This window comes from Symphodus melops, assembly GCF_947650265.1.
Source record: "Symphodus melops genome assembly, chromosome: 6".
Taxonomy (NCBI): domain Eukaryota; kingdom Metazoa; phylum Chordata; class Actinopteri; order Labriformes; family Labridae; genus Symphodus; species Symphodus melops.
The window spans coordinates 20,230,573-20,245,834 of NC_136696.1; the positions used below are offsets into that span (position 1 = coordinate 20,230,573).

General features: G+C 41.3%; 1 protein-coding gene across 6 annotated transcripts in view; it reads right to left on the reverse strand.

The window, feature by feature from the left end:
• reln (reelin) overlaps positions 1-15,262 on the reverse strand; it is a 90,139-nt gene that overhangs the window by 64,919 nt on the left and 9,958 nt on the right. For all 6 annotated transcript variants that reach the window (XM_079346463.1, XM_079346462.1, XM_079346461.1 and 3 more), the window contains exon 2: positions 4,836-4,943. In XM_079346463.1, the coding sequence (XP_079202589.1) occupies positions 4,836-4,943 (108 nt within the window). The remainder of the gene's footprint in view (positions 1-4,835; positions 4,944-15,262) is intronic.

Sequence of the window (15,262 nt, forward strand, 5' to 3'; positions counted from 1 at the left end):
AGCACAGAGCCAGGGAGCAGGCTGATCACAGGGCTGCTGTACGTTTGAAGTCTCCCAGGGACTGACAGCTTCTCTCCCCATGGGAACCTCTTCGCCCCTTCACTCCTCTCTGCCTCACCCTTTTTCTATATCATTCCTCTTTATCCTCCATCTTTTTTTTCCTCCCCCCCCCCTATACCCAGCATTTCCTTCTCAGCGTTTTTCCTCATTCCATTGATGGAAGGGGGTATGCGGAAGCACACTTGAGCTCTCTTGGGACTGTAAGTACCTCCAAAACAAGGCTTTGTTCGGCAGCAAACACACCTGGGAGTGTGTCTCTGTAAATACTGACATGATGAGCTGCCATCTCTCATTATCTGACATTCTGGCTGACATTCAATCTGGCTTGGTGGCAAGAGGGCACAGACAGGCGACCTTCAGCTTTGAGATGGATGAGTGTATGGATATCAGGACTTGAATGTATAATTGAGTATAATAAGAAGGAAATACCATACGGGATTGTGTTTTTTTTTTTTTTTGTTTCTCTATATTAAATATGTGTAGGGTACGGGGGGATATTCCACTTTTGTCTGCACACCCTCTTTGGCCCCTCCTCCAGAGGTCAAGGTGCAGCAGGATTTCATCTCTGATCGGGCTGTGTGTTAGCATGGACCCATCCGTCATGAGGACAGAGTTTCTGCTGGCTGTCCCTGTCACTAAGCTGTCCTTTTTGTCAGACAGCCAGATCCATCATATTGCGATGGGGACTGATCCTTGATAGTGGAAGCCAACCGCCCCCCAAATACATACAAATATGCAAATTAACGACAAAATAAACATCACCCTGCAAACGAGCCATCCATCAATGACCAGTTTCTCAGCAGTTTGGCTTTGGCACGGCAACACCAATCAGCCAGTCCGTCACAAGGAGTGATGGAACGCCATCCCCTCATCTTCTTTCACTCCTTCCCCCTCCTTATATCATCCACGTATACTGTCCTCCTTTCATTGGTTCCACTTCGCCATTTGTCATACATACCTTTTCCAATTTTCTCCTCTCGCTCTCCACTCATTCCCTAAATTTCAAACACTTAGTCAGCTGCGTGCTGGCATTTTCACCAATCCATTTTCCTCTCCTGCCTATTTCAAAGCTCTCTCTTCCCTTCAAGTGTTTTTTATTCATTGTCATTTATATAAAATATCTGGGGACATTCGAATGACTATTTCTTGTGTTTTTGTGTTTGAACGGCTAATGATGTGATGGGAAGCATTTGCCATTAGGAAAGCAATACTGTACATATCAGACAACATGAGACATTTGTTTCCATGCAGATTTTGGCGTGTGAGTTCCATTACATCACCTCACAGCGCATGTGCAACTCAAAAAATGTATGTGTGTTCAGTTCAAATTAAAACAAATCAATCAGCATTTTAACGGCATACATGTGTCACCGTCGGTCGTCATTACATTTTTAAACAGACACGTTTGAAATGTGTGTGAGCTCCTTCAGAAAGCCAAGGAACAGGAATGGAAAAAAGGATCTCTTAATGGAATAAAAGTCAAAGGAGGGAAAAACACGAAGCAGTTTGAATTCTTCAGCAGCTGAGTCAGGTCAGACTCATGTTGTCTTTCTGGCAGGCTGTATAGAAAACCCCTCTGTTTATGTTACACATACACAGTCTAAATGTTTCACTCTGAAAGTTGTTGCAAAGGTCTCTAATGAGCAATTACGATGTCAAACATAGCTACATAATGTCATGAGATAAATCAGATTACACACTACCTCCTCCATTACCTGTAAAACATGTAACATGAATCTGAAAATGACATGCTGAGTCTGTGCAGCCAGGCCATTCACCTTTAAACATAACTTCTGCTGCTGCTGTGCCTCAGCCAGATACGTTCATCTGGCCGCTTGTGGACACATGTATAAAAACCACAGTCTCTTTACACAGTTCTCCCTCTGTCAACATAGTTTTTGCTCCAGTTTTTCACATTCCCTAGGAGCCTCTGCAAAGCAATGACAGCTTCATAAAGGTTTGTGGTAAGCCATCCAGCGGCCAGTTGGGGGATCTTCTGCCTTCAAGCAGCAGAGGAAGGCGCTTTGCGTAACCAGAGCTGCATGCATCCCCCCCCCACCCCCCAAATAAAAGAAAACAAGGCATTCCTCAGAAAAGCCTCCTTGCTACTCCAAAGGCTCCGTCTCACTTCAGCTAATTCAACAATGAGTGGGTGTTAAGTTGAGAGTAAAAAAAAGTCGGTCCCTCTCAGATTCACACTTTCATTAAATGTATAATGTAAAGTGCATTGTTATTTAGAGGGAGTGGAGGCCAATAAAACGCCTCACTTTTTTTTTTGCTTCCCAATTGTGGAGTGTGTGTATGCATGCGTCAGTGCATGCGATAAACGAAATAAAGAAAAAACAGAAAATGACAGAGGGGAGACGAGGAGCAGTGACACTGATCGTCTATTTGCATGCAGGGTGGTTTTGCACATGTGTATGCGCTGGTTTTATAAGCTTTCTGTAAAAAAAAAAGTAGTGAAGGGTGACGCAGAGGGCCAGAGGGAATCGTCTCTATAGAGGCCGGATATGCAGTCATCTTGTCTGCTTGCTACAACAGCTCTGACTACATCAACCACAAGACATCCCCAGCACAAACACTAACCACCACGTTTCTACACATCACTGCTTTATTTCCGGCTGTATTTTTAACAGCTTCATACTTTTCATACTCACTCTATGTCCATCTGTGTCTTTCTTTTACTTTTACTCTTTACCCATTTATGCAAATATGATATATATGCAAAAATAAAGATATCACTAAAAAAAAAAAAGCTTAGCCCTTTCCCTTGTGATTTGAAATCTAAAAAAAATGGCTTCAAGAAATCTTATTTCACTGCTCATCTTCTCCCTGTGTGTGCCATCCTGTGGAGGCTGTGCAGTGAGGTTTTCATCATTGCTGTGCTGGGGTTCAACTTGGTTCCTGCAATGATACATCTGTCAGCCACATGTTCCCTCAGCCAGCCGCCACTCTTGAGCGTCTGTACTCAGCTGAAGTGTGTTAATGCTTTTCAGTGAGAGTAGGTGGATGTTTCTTTCATTCGTGGATGTGTGGGAAAGCATGTCGCTGTCCGTGCGCATGTTGTCCCCTACATCGCTCCAATTACAGCCACACCCAAACTGGGAACACAGGCGCATTAAAAGCCCCTGAGGAGTTGTTTTTTTTTACTCCGTTCTCCTCACAGACCTCTTTGTATTTCTAACAACAACATTGGGAATCACTCAGTACCTCCTTCGATATCGTTCCACAGCTTTATCTTCAAAGCTTTTTGCTCAAACACCGTCTCTCTTATGCACAGCAGTGTCCCAAGGTTTGCATGAGCTCACTGTTGACCTCTGGAAGCATCCTTCTTCAGCCCCTCTAAAGGCCAAAGATCTTTCTCTTTACAGGTCTAATTCTTGCCATAGATTGTGGACTCAAGTCCCACTAGGCAGATGATATTAAGATCGAAGCACTTTTTTATTAAAAAAAAAAAAATAAATAAAAATCTAAGGTTACATAATTGTGCATACAACTAAAGTAAAAAGAAACATTTTATTAAAGCATTAGTCCCACAATGGGCACTGAGAAGAAGAGGACTGTGGTGACACCAATTAATCTCTCATCTGTTTTACCTGTGTGACATCCCTGATTCTATGTGCGAGGGCTCATATTGGGAGTCAAAACTGGAGAAATAGACACAGTGCAGAGCGCTCCTCAGCTGAGGTCACCCTGAGTGACTATTTCAACACACAACATGCAGAAACCCACAGTCCAACAAACTGCAGCCTAGCGGTCTGTGAAGCTGTTCTTTTAAAACTTCTGAAATTAATAAGAGTGAAGCAAAGGTGACGCAATCCTTGCTTGGATAGCTCCCCAGTAAACATCGCTGCCAAAAGTGAAGAGCGGCCCTGGCTAGGGTGAAGTCAGCGTCTGAAGAACAGTGGAGTTAGTCAGAATAAGTGAGCCCGCTGGGCAGCAGTTCTGGGCCAGTAGCCCTGTACTCTGAGGAGTTCTTTATGGTCAGTCCATCACCCAGAAAAAGCCCCCACCCCCGCACACAGGGGTTCCATCCACACACACTTCATCCGAGTCGAAAAAATCCTCAATGTGAGTCAGGAAATGGGCCATACTTAACGCTGATTTATTTGCTTCTTTACTGTGAAACAGGATTGCCTTTTAAACACTTTTTGAAGACTCAATTTGAAATTGAATTTCTGAATTGAATAATGCTGAAGCACCTGTAAACAGACCAGAGTTAATCTAGCCTCACTTTGTAATGTGAAAGCTTTTAAAACTAAACGACAAAACTTATCTTGAAGAGAGGCGTGAAACCCAAATACAAACGCAACTCACCACACTAACTGCAGCTTATTTGCAACTTAACATCTGACCAGCTTTTCTGATGGTCATCAAATGTCAAATGTTCTCCTTTGTGTTTTTTGAAACTTTGAGAATAATTTCTGCTTTGTTCTCCGATCTAACATATTCATATTGTTGTTATTCTTTTCTCTCTCCAAGGCATCAATTCAACACATCTGGCCGAACCCATGGACAAATCATCCCCACTCCTCATCCATCACAGCTTGTCACAACAGGAGTGGGAAGTGGTCTTTTACTCAGTCTTGGAACGGACATGGATCACTGAGCTGGGTCATGCTCCCTGTGATTCCCCCATGGTTGCAGCACTAAGTTATTAGAGTAACTGAGATATTTGTTTTCACGAAAAAAGGTCGAAACTAACTTGAGCATTTCATATGAGGGCTTACATTGGCACAAGGAGCCTGGGTGAGGAAACCTCAGAGAAAACTTACCGAAACCAAAAGCCGCCGGAGCAGGGATAGGAGCCGACTGGACTGGTGTGGAGGTGTAGAGTCCCGTGACCAGCAGGCCATCAAAAGATACGCTGGTCGAGATGGTTACTGAAGAGACAGACAAAAGAAAGATTTTTTTGTTAGTTTTGTGCTTAATCCAACTGCAAACCATCTGATTTAGTCACAAAGCAGCACATTTGTCTCAAAGACGTAATTGACAAAAACGGACCTTTACTGAAAAACATCACAAGGACTGCAAGTTAAATTGTATGTGTGATAATACATAAATACTATGTGTGTTAGTAAACTGCAAAGATTATCACTGTGATCTACATACTGTACGTGCTTACACAAATGTCAGAAAGAATGAACAACAAAGCTCCATCACATCATGCTGCTAATGAGCACAATAGATGTTCAGGGATCATTCTCTGGGAGACCAAACAGGCTGCAGGGGAGGAGAAGACGAAAGCAAACAGACGTGCAAGCAGGCGTTAAAAGAAAAGCAACAATGCCACACACCTGCACACATTGGACACTCATGTCACTGATTAGAGGCCAATGAAAGTCCTCTTACGCATCCTAAAGAGATCACACTGTGCTGAACAACGCATGTCCATACTGACGACCGTACAAGAAGAAACTGATGAGCTCGTCACTGTAACCCTGATAGCCTTGCTAAGCTTCTACACATCACAGGTCACCACAAACAGCAGCAGAAAACTGCCAGAGGTCTGTTATCTACTTGTATAAATCCCAAGCTTGGTTTATCCAGCAGCTGGTTAACTATCGATCGACCCTGTAAACAAAGGCCCTGAGTGACAGGACCACAGAGTTGGCTACATCACTGGAGGAAACAGCTCAGCCACTGAACTGCTTCCAGCCAGACAGATGAGAGCACAGGGGAACAGACTGCAGCTCATAGGAACTCCCCCCCAAAAAATACACTTTTACACACAGAGGAATGAAATCCTTTGAGTGGAGAAAGATGGAGGCACTGTTATTTCCTGACCCAGAAATCCTCAGGCATTTGGGGTAAAGGGGAATCGGAAGAAGAGGCAACACCCGAGGCGTCGGTGTGTTTTAGTAAGAATAGTAACATATGAGTTTGGTCTCGGGGCGTTCATTCTTTTGGGTTTAGTGAGTTTTGATGTGGTATCTGGGCTAAGCAGACCCCTGTGTGGCCTCGTCTGCCTGCTTGTTTGTTTGGAGTGACTCCATTAACAAGTCCACAGACAAGGCGCACATAATTTGTGTGCGTGTCCTAATGTGTGTGTTCTGCATCTGTCTGCGTATATTGGATGTGCTACAGTGTGGAGCACAGTTCAGCACATCTCTCCCCCTTCCCTGAATGCCCCCCATATAAAAGTCTGAATAATTCATTCCAAAGCTCACTTTTATCATATCCAGACATTTTCGTCTTTTTTGTGACTATCCATCTAAATGCTGAATTTGACTTTCTCTCTGCTGCACTACAATACACAAATGTAAATAACACACTTCCGTCAGACCGCTCTGCCTTCTATTTACTCGGCTTTCTGGTCTTTATTATTCACAAAAGATTGGCAAAACCGATAACACAAAAAAACATTTGTAACAAGATAAACAGGATAAGCATATACTGTTGGACAGTTGTTATTATTATTAAACTGAACGTCATCTGCTTATTTCTCTATTGTGTAATTGGCACCGATAACACATTGTGTGTATCAAGTAATCTCTCCGAATTCTTTGGTCTAGTCAGCTGTAAATTGCTGCCAAATTCTATCAGCGTGTACAGCGTGTACAAGAAGCCTTATTGAGAGATAGACTGTTGTTTTGCTTGGCAGAAGAAGCATTTATCATATTCCGTCAATTTTAGCTCATTGCACCTCCAACATGGTAATGCCGACACAATTCAGGAAAAAGGTCCTCGAATTCAGACAAGCAAATACTATGTTTATTTTCTGCACACATGGGCTTCTCCTTTATGCTATGTTTGCCTCATAGAATACATTACCTATTCAGTAAAGCCGTTGCTGTGTGGTGAGACAGGTTATCAGTGTTTCTATAATGTTGTATTGATCCAAGGCCATGGCATGATACAGTATTTAATGGAGTAATGGACTGGGTTCAATGCACTGGGTTGGACCAGGCTGCTTCACTACACTCTGTGAACACAAAACACTCATTTCTGCATTTCCACTGACCTGCATCACCAAGGTTACACACACTCCATTACTCTCCATAGAAACTTGCATATGGGCTACACACACAAAAACGTTTTTTTTTTTCTTATTATTTTTTTCCCTCTTCATCCACCGCTTACACCTTCCTTCTAGTACCTCTCCTTTAGCTTGTTCCCCATTTCAGGAATCGTGGTGAAAAAAAAAAAGCTCTCCCCTTGCACTTTCCCCCATCTTTTTACTTCTCATACATTTTCTGCTCCCTGGCAGCAGTGTGCACGCACTGTTTGATGTGGATGTTAAGGGAGAAAGAGTGGAGGGGAAGCAAAGCTGGGGGCACAAGGTTACAATCGAAAAAACAAGAATGAGGGGGTGAAAAGGGATGGAGAGATAGGTAGCGGAGGAGTGGCCCAGGGAGAGCAGTGCTACCTGATCAATACAAATGCAAGATCTAAATTATTTAGACAGGCCTCTTACACCTCTTTCATTGGCCTGTGGAACGCAACAGACGAATGAGCCAATCAGATTAGTTGAGATAAGATCAGATCCAATCACCTGTGGGGGAATTCACAGTCAAACACACACTCACACATCCACATAGATCTAAAGGAGGAGGCTGAGGGCCTTTGATGGTAGCTTTAAAATTCTTGTCCATACTTCATTTCTGAATACTGTTCACTTAGCCAACGGGGATGAGAAACCATGAGGAGGGAATTGAGTTGAACTTTATTAGCAACACTTTCATCAAACACATAAGCAGGTTCAGTATGTGTGCGCTGTGTGTGCGTGTAAAAGTGTGAATACGTGTGCACTTGTGTGTCAACAGTCAATGTGTAAACGCACCAGGTGTTCATTGTTCCTCAAACACAGGGACTGAGTTCTCGGCATCCCCTACCACAGTGCATACAAAGGACATTTTTTTTTCAGTGAAACATATGGTGGGTATTAAATGGGGATTTGACAAAAAATAACAAAGAGATGCTTGTTTTCAGAATCTGTTGCACAAATACTCAAAAATGATAAACCTATTTTGTGCAAAGACCTAATAGTAATTGTAATGTTTCAATTTAAATTATAATAGAATCAAATAGAACTTTATTTGTCCACAATCTGGAAAACATGTCTTTGGCTTCACAAGAACAAAGGCATGATGACAAAAAAATAAAAGCTATTTAGTTAAGAAAGAGACCAGAAGAGTCCTTTACAACATCAATGTCAACTTGGTTTGTAAATAAAAGACAGTATTTAGGTATACAGTATCAGGCTGCATAATTCTGTGCAATGTCATCGTGATGTGTCGATAGTGATACAAGAAAAGGATTTCATTACAGCATGTATGCTGAGCATCTTGCCTGTTGGATCGAGTGCTGAATATAATTTCCACGCTTTCACATCACTTTGATGCAGTCAAAAGACGCTTAAGCTAGCTATCAGCAACTCTCACATTGATTGGTGCCAATCCAGTTTAAAAAAATAATAATAAAAAATGAAAACCTTTTTGGATGGTTTAGGACCCAAACATGTTTCACCTAAACTTTAGTGAAACATGTTGCAAACTAATGTTGTGGACGCATGAACAACGGCAGATAGACGGAGTAATGAGTTATAGCTAATGTGCACTCTTCAGCGGCTTAACTATTGTGCTTCAAATTGTCATTGCAGTACTTCCTTTGATAGCAAACTGCATGTGTTTCACCTATCATGCAGGCCAAGGGTAGGTTGGTGATGAAGTAACATATGGAGGCTGTATGACGCTCTGCTAAATTCATTGAAGAATTGTAGGTTGCAGCTGTTCATGATGTGTTGATCATCCAGAGCTCTAGCAGTCAGGTGCATCTTGGCTTCCAACCTACAGGCACCCTCCCTCCAAACTCCTGTCCACATCAGGACCTCTGCATAATCCTGGACAAACTGGGTCTGCAGCTCAACAAGGTGCACTGAACTTAAGTCCTGCAAAACACTCGTTACACTGTATGCATATAACGCTCACACCCACGTGCGCACGCTCATACTTTATACGTGAACACAGAATAGAGCACATCCCTTGGCCTTTTGCCAACATGTAATATTGATGATGCGATGCGGTATGCCTCATTACAGACACACACAACCATGCTCCTACTCAACTATTGATGGGCCTGGGGCTTTTTTCACCTCTCTGGATTTACCAGGAGTAATCTTAAGACACAAAGTACTAGCACACTAAACCACACCATACAACAAAATACACATTCACAAAACAACACCTGCCTCACTGACGAGTTCTTCTCAGAGCTTAAGCAGAAACAAAGCACAAATGCACATAATGCACACCTTGGAGCCTAATCAGTAATGAAAAAAACATCTTTTGAGCCAACAAATTCCGCAGAAATGATTTCACAAATGACTGCCCATGAATTTTAAAAACTTTTCCATGTGCACATCGATGTGCCACTTGATTTGTTTAACTGACTCTTGATTTAGATTCGATTTAGTTCATGGGAAATTAAAATCTATATCGGAAACCTGTAAATTAAGATAAACATTGTATTATCTCCTGAGTACATTAGCTCATCCTTTATGCTGAAAAACAGAACAAACTAAAGGAAGACAGTGATTAGTTGTTGAAAGATTTAAAGGTACAGGTTTACTGTAGTCCCAGAGAGTGTGGCTGCCTCAGAAATAAATGCACCTGAAGCAGAACAAGAATCTGCTGTTTCTTTATTCATTTGTTGTACAAGCAGGCATGGAGTGATCCCTTAAAAAAGAAACTGTTCTAATAAATAGTGAAAAATGGAAAAAAATGCTGCTCACTGTGTTTTAGATCAGCAATGATCGACGTATGAAAAATCAGTCCCAACAGCACCTTAAAAGCAACAATAGTCTCTTTGCAGCAAAGCATGTTCGACACTGTTGGCAGTACTTGATGGCAGGAGCTCATTCTTGGAATAAAGCATGGCAAGGGAATAGGCTGGAGCTGGACAGGAGTCTGGGAGCTCAGAGAAGACCTGATTTACGTTGCAGTGTAGATCGTTTGCATTGAAGTACTGGTGATGCTGGCATGGCCTGAATAGCTTCTTTCTGCTTCGTACTGTTTGGACAAACACACTCACTAGTCTTTACCACGCCCTCTTTTATAACCATGACTCTACTGAACATGTCCCAGAACATAGTCAGCAGACTCTAAAGACCTAACTACACACAAAGTCCTGGCAAGATTTGACTTCTATTCCTCACTCTTTGCATTGAAAAAAAAAAGCATTGTAGAGTGTACTATTGCATGGATAAAGCATAACAAACCACATATATGGTAAGTTATTAGAAACGCAAGACAACTACAAAAGACACATTGCAACATGTTATCAATGAAAGTCCCCTTTCCAAGTGAAACAGGGGGAAACCTTTGTGTTTCCAAATGGATGGAGGTTTTCCTGGCAATGATCTGGATAAAGATAGCCGACCATCTGACCCATATCCCACTGGCAGACACACACGTGCCCCAGAGAGGACCAGGAAATGGAGGCCAGACCATGGGGAATCTATAGTTCCATCTGTTATCGCCATACTAGTGTTGGGGTGCCACTTCACCCTAAGCTTCCATTCACCATGAATGAAAGGCCATGAATTTCTCTGACAAGGACGGGAAGTCTTGGATAGAACTTGTTATATTTTTTCCTTGATGTGAGTACAAGTTTGAAGACGCACACTATCTGAATGCTGTAGGTATGGATTTCTCATTAGAGTTTCAAAAGATGGTGTGTGAAGTGTGTTTCTGTCCATGTATGTGTCATGCGGCGTTCTAGTCAGGTCTTAGAGGCATCATTCCATTGCGTAACCTTCTGGCACCATCCTGGCCTGCTGGCACTACCATCTGCTGCTGTGAAACACCAGATCATAGACAACCTATCATCCCCTGAGCTTCTACAATTCTGCTTAACTAAACATCTCCAACATTTTTTATTTTTTTTTCAAAGGGCTGGATAAGGCGATAAATCTCTTGGGACAAGTTTACAGGTCCTTTCATGATCTTTGCCAGAGATTATAAAGTGCTATCTATTCTTGTTCCTGGTCCAATATGCTCTGTGGAGGTTCTAGTCTGTTTACCAAGGAGGGGAGCTGAAGCCTTCCTGCCTGCCCGCCTGACTTGGCTTCACCCCTGCAACAGCCGTGGAGAAAAACAGGAGTGAAGAGGCAGTTCTATCACCAACATCCTGTTCCTCACACATAATCTGCCTCAGAATCACACTTTATTGTGCCGCTCTCATACCATGAAATATATGCATCTTAGTTTGCATCCATATGAGCTGGTATACTATGTCACATAAAGTATGTACAAGCAGGCATAGGTGTACAAGTGATTCCACTAAAAAGCAACCAAATCGTCCTAAATCTCCAGAGTGTATTTTTTCCTTTTGTTATGATTTCTTAGAAGGTATGAATTCTTTACAATTGCTTAACAGTCTTTCAATCTTGATGTATCAAACTGGTTGGATTTGACTTTGAGTAAAAATAAACTAAATCAATTAAATTAAACTAACTTCCCTACTGAGAAGTCATATCCACTTATAACAATACCAAATATATTAGATAACAGTCTGGTATGTTGCAGACACAGCCAAGGACAAGTGCTGCAGCGTATCATCCGCTCTGCAGAGAAGGTGATTGGCTGCAATCTACCATCTCTCCATGACCTGTACACCTCCAGGACTCTGAGGCGTGCAGGTAAGATCTTGGCCGACCCCTCTCACCCTGCACATGGACTGTTTGAGACTCCTGATGACTGCGGTCCATCAGGACCAAAACCTCCCGCTACAAGAACAGCTACTTCTCCCCCCCCCCCCCCCCAATAACACAGACTCTCATCAGCCCCACAGTCAGAAAACATCACAGTAATGTGAAGGCTGAAACTGTTTCTTTATGCGTTGCATTAACACCCACTGGACTTAACTTTCTCTCATGCACCCTTTGTACATTTTTAGGGTTTTTTTTTATTATTCCTTATATTTGAAATTGTGTAAATGCAATTTCATATTATGTTAGTCATTGCTTCTTACATTCTATTTTAGTCTATTTAAGTACTTGCTATTTTGACCTTATTTCCCATGATAACTGTTTTTGCACCAATACACCAAGAGAAATGAGTATTCAACAATGCGTTCGGAGACTGTAAGTCTCACAGTCGAACACCTGCTTATGAAACAATGATCATTTCATGTCTAACTTAGCAACTTAGTGCCTGTTTTCTCCAAATAAAGCATGGATCATAGTCTAGCTAAGTATAATTATCAATTTAGAAATACTTTAAAAATAATTCTAAAAACTAATCTACAACCTCCACAGCGTGTGCATGTATAAATCACCCTGAGTAATGGGTCGAAGCAACAAATATCCATGTGTTCAGAATTTCATTGGCAACAACAAACATCACTCATCTGCACAGTCATGTGCAATTGGCCAGGTAGAAACATCCGAACAGGAGCAGGCACCTGTTTCAACCAACGCTCTCACTGAACCAATCAGTGCCAATCAATAAGATCAGAGTGAAATCGCCATTTTGATGAATCGTAGTCAAAAAATGTAAAGTGATTGCAAATTTGAATCTATTGCTGGATTTATACAGTGGATCAAATTTGGGACATATGTCAAAAAGCTGTTCAAATTGTAGTTTGTTTGTCAGCTCTGGCAGGCCTTTAGTTTTCAGATTTTTAACAGGTTTAAGTGGAACATTTAATTTTGCTGGGCCATTGGAGCTGCAGCTTTTCAGCTAGTCTTTTGATCTTTTTAGTTTGCCTGGCCTTCTTTCAGTTTTTGTCACTTGATCAACTAGGTATTTTTTGTAAGCAATATTGATTATTAAATGTAACATTTTTACCATCCTACTTTGGATTACTTTATACGTTTAGCTGAATTGTGAATATGCATGTTTAATATTGTTATAAGATCAACATAATGCAGATTTAATAAGTGAGGAATAGGATGGATGAGGTCCCATAAGGGCTGGGAATCTTCATGAGCACCAAAAAGACTATAGGCTAAATTTAACCAATCAGATAGGACTATGTACATATTTAGTCAGGGACACCCCTAATAGTTAATAGCTACTGTAACAGGGCTCAGGAGCACCATGATTCTTTCCCTCTATCCCTTGCTGTTTGCCAGGACTTGAGCGAGTTGTCCTTGTGATCAACAGCATGTGATGTGCTGACAGAAAAAAAGGCTTCAGTCATTCAGCCCTGACAAGCAAAGCAGGGCTTTGCTTTCCTTTTACTTAACAAAACCGTAATGAACAATGTGAACACACACTTTAAAGCCAATCAAAAACACTCTTGGTATAAACAAATACAAGATACAGGGAGGACGTGGTACCACTAACAGCTTAGTCTGCTTGAGTCAAAAATCCATGGAATGTAGGAAAACACTAAAAGCCCAGTCAGCCTCAAAAACTGGGGTAAGATCCAAACCACAAGTCTATAAGAAAACACACAGTAACAATACGCAAATGAAAATCTATGACAAGCTCAAATAATACATCAGAAAAGATTTCTCATCATAATAACACGCTAACCTGCTTCACAGAACCCTACAGACACTGAAATAAAGCAACCAGCAAGCCAGCTGTGAAAAAACACAAAGACAAATTACAGACATTGGACATGGACCACCACTGTTGCACAACTCCCTTTCCATCCCACCTGCTCCATTGGGAGCAGTGTTGATAGGAAACAGGAAGGAGGTAATGAGGGCCAAGCTGTCAACCACAGTCTATATAACCTCACTGTCTGCTATTTTCCTCTAAGGGACACCAGGCTACTTAACCTGAGTGACCTTTATCCCCTTCTCGCAGCTGGCCTGTCCTCCACATCCCGCCTCCCAGAGCCCCCGGCAGGCTCCCCAAAACTGCTTTACAACTGAGCGAGCAATGACCCGAAGGCATCTGTCAAAGCAAGGCTTTGGGACTACGGACAAGGAAGAGCAGAGTTTCACAGATATATAAGGATGGAAACTCGTGCCACCTGAAGTCACACACTTTGTGTAATTTTAACCTCTCTAAACAGAAGTAACATCATTTTAACAACCAGTAAATAACTGTAACCTTCTCCAGGGGGGTCCAAAAAAACATACTTTATTTTGACACTTTGTGTATACAGTCTGGTGCCATATTTACATGTAAAATCTCTTATTTCCTGAAAAAAATCTAATGTATATATTAAAACCTGTTCATCATCTGCTGCAGTCTCTCTCTTGAAAAAATAATAACAAATATTACAATTTGCATTTTTCTGTCACACACAGAAAAACTGAATTTATCATATGGAGCCTGTAAATAAAAGTTGCAGCAGTTGTTACCCAGTTGCTGCTGCTCTTCAGTGTTTTGCTCTTCTTTGCTACCCTTTGCAAAACCATGACATCAACTGACATTGTATTCATGGTCACATAACTGGTCTTTTATAGATTTTATTCTGTCCTGTGTTTTGAACACAATGTTTTCCTTTAAAAAAGCATATGACTAAAAAAGGGAGAGTATGTATTTGACTAACATTGGGGGTTGATGTATTCTTTTTGAAGTACAACGTGCCAGACTTTTGAGCTACTTTTGGATTTTCTAAAAAAAATAATACATTTTTGTCTAAATAGTAAGTTCTGACAAGATCTCAGATAGAGAAAGTTACAGCAATATTCTGTAAATTATATGACTGACTGTGATCAACCAGTGTAAACATGAATGAGTGTGATGCTTCTTTTAAATAGGACACTTATCTTGTATAAACGTGAACCTTAAGTCATTTTCAACAGTAACTGCTTTAATGCAAAGTTGTTCTAAACTGTGTATCAGACTCTGAACCATTTAGACTTCAACTACAAACACCCTAGCTGATACACTACCCGTATTTATACTTTTCACATGTGACTTTAAATATACAGGTAAATGTAATGAAAACAGAATTGTTAGGCTTCCCACATACTAACATCATCTTTTAACTTTGAGAATTGATTGCAAGTCTCATAAAGCTTGTTTTTGTAATTCAGTTAGTTTTTTCTTAGTTATGACCAAAACATCATGGTAGCCATTTTAGTAGCGCATGAAAACATAACATACATACTGACTTATTAGTGACTTCATCTTGTTTCGCTAAATATCCTGCCTATATTTCCAACATTGCATATTCCAGGCTCACTAAGGCGTATCAGATGAAAGAGAATAAGTGAGGGAGTTAGCACCAGGTGAAGCTACCCTCCTCTTAGCCATCCTCATGGGCATGACACTTCAAACTGCAGTTTTTA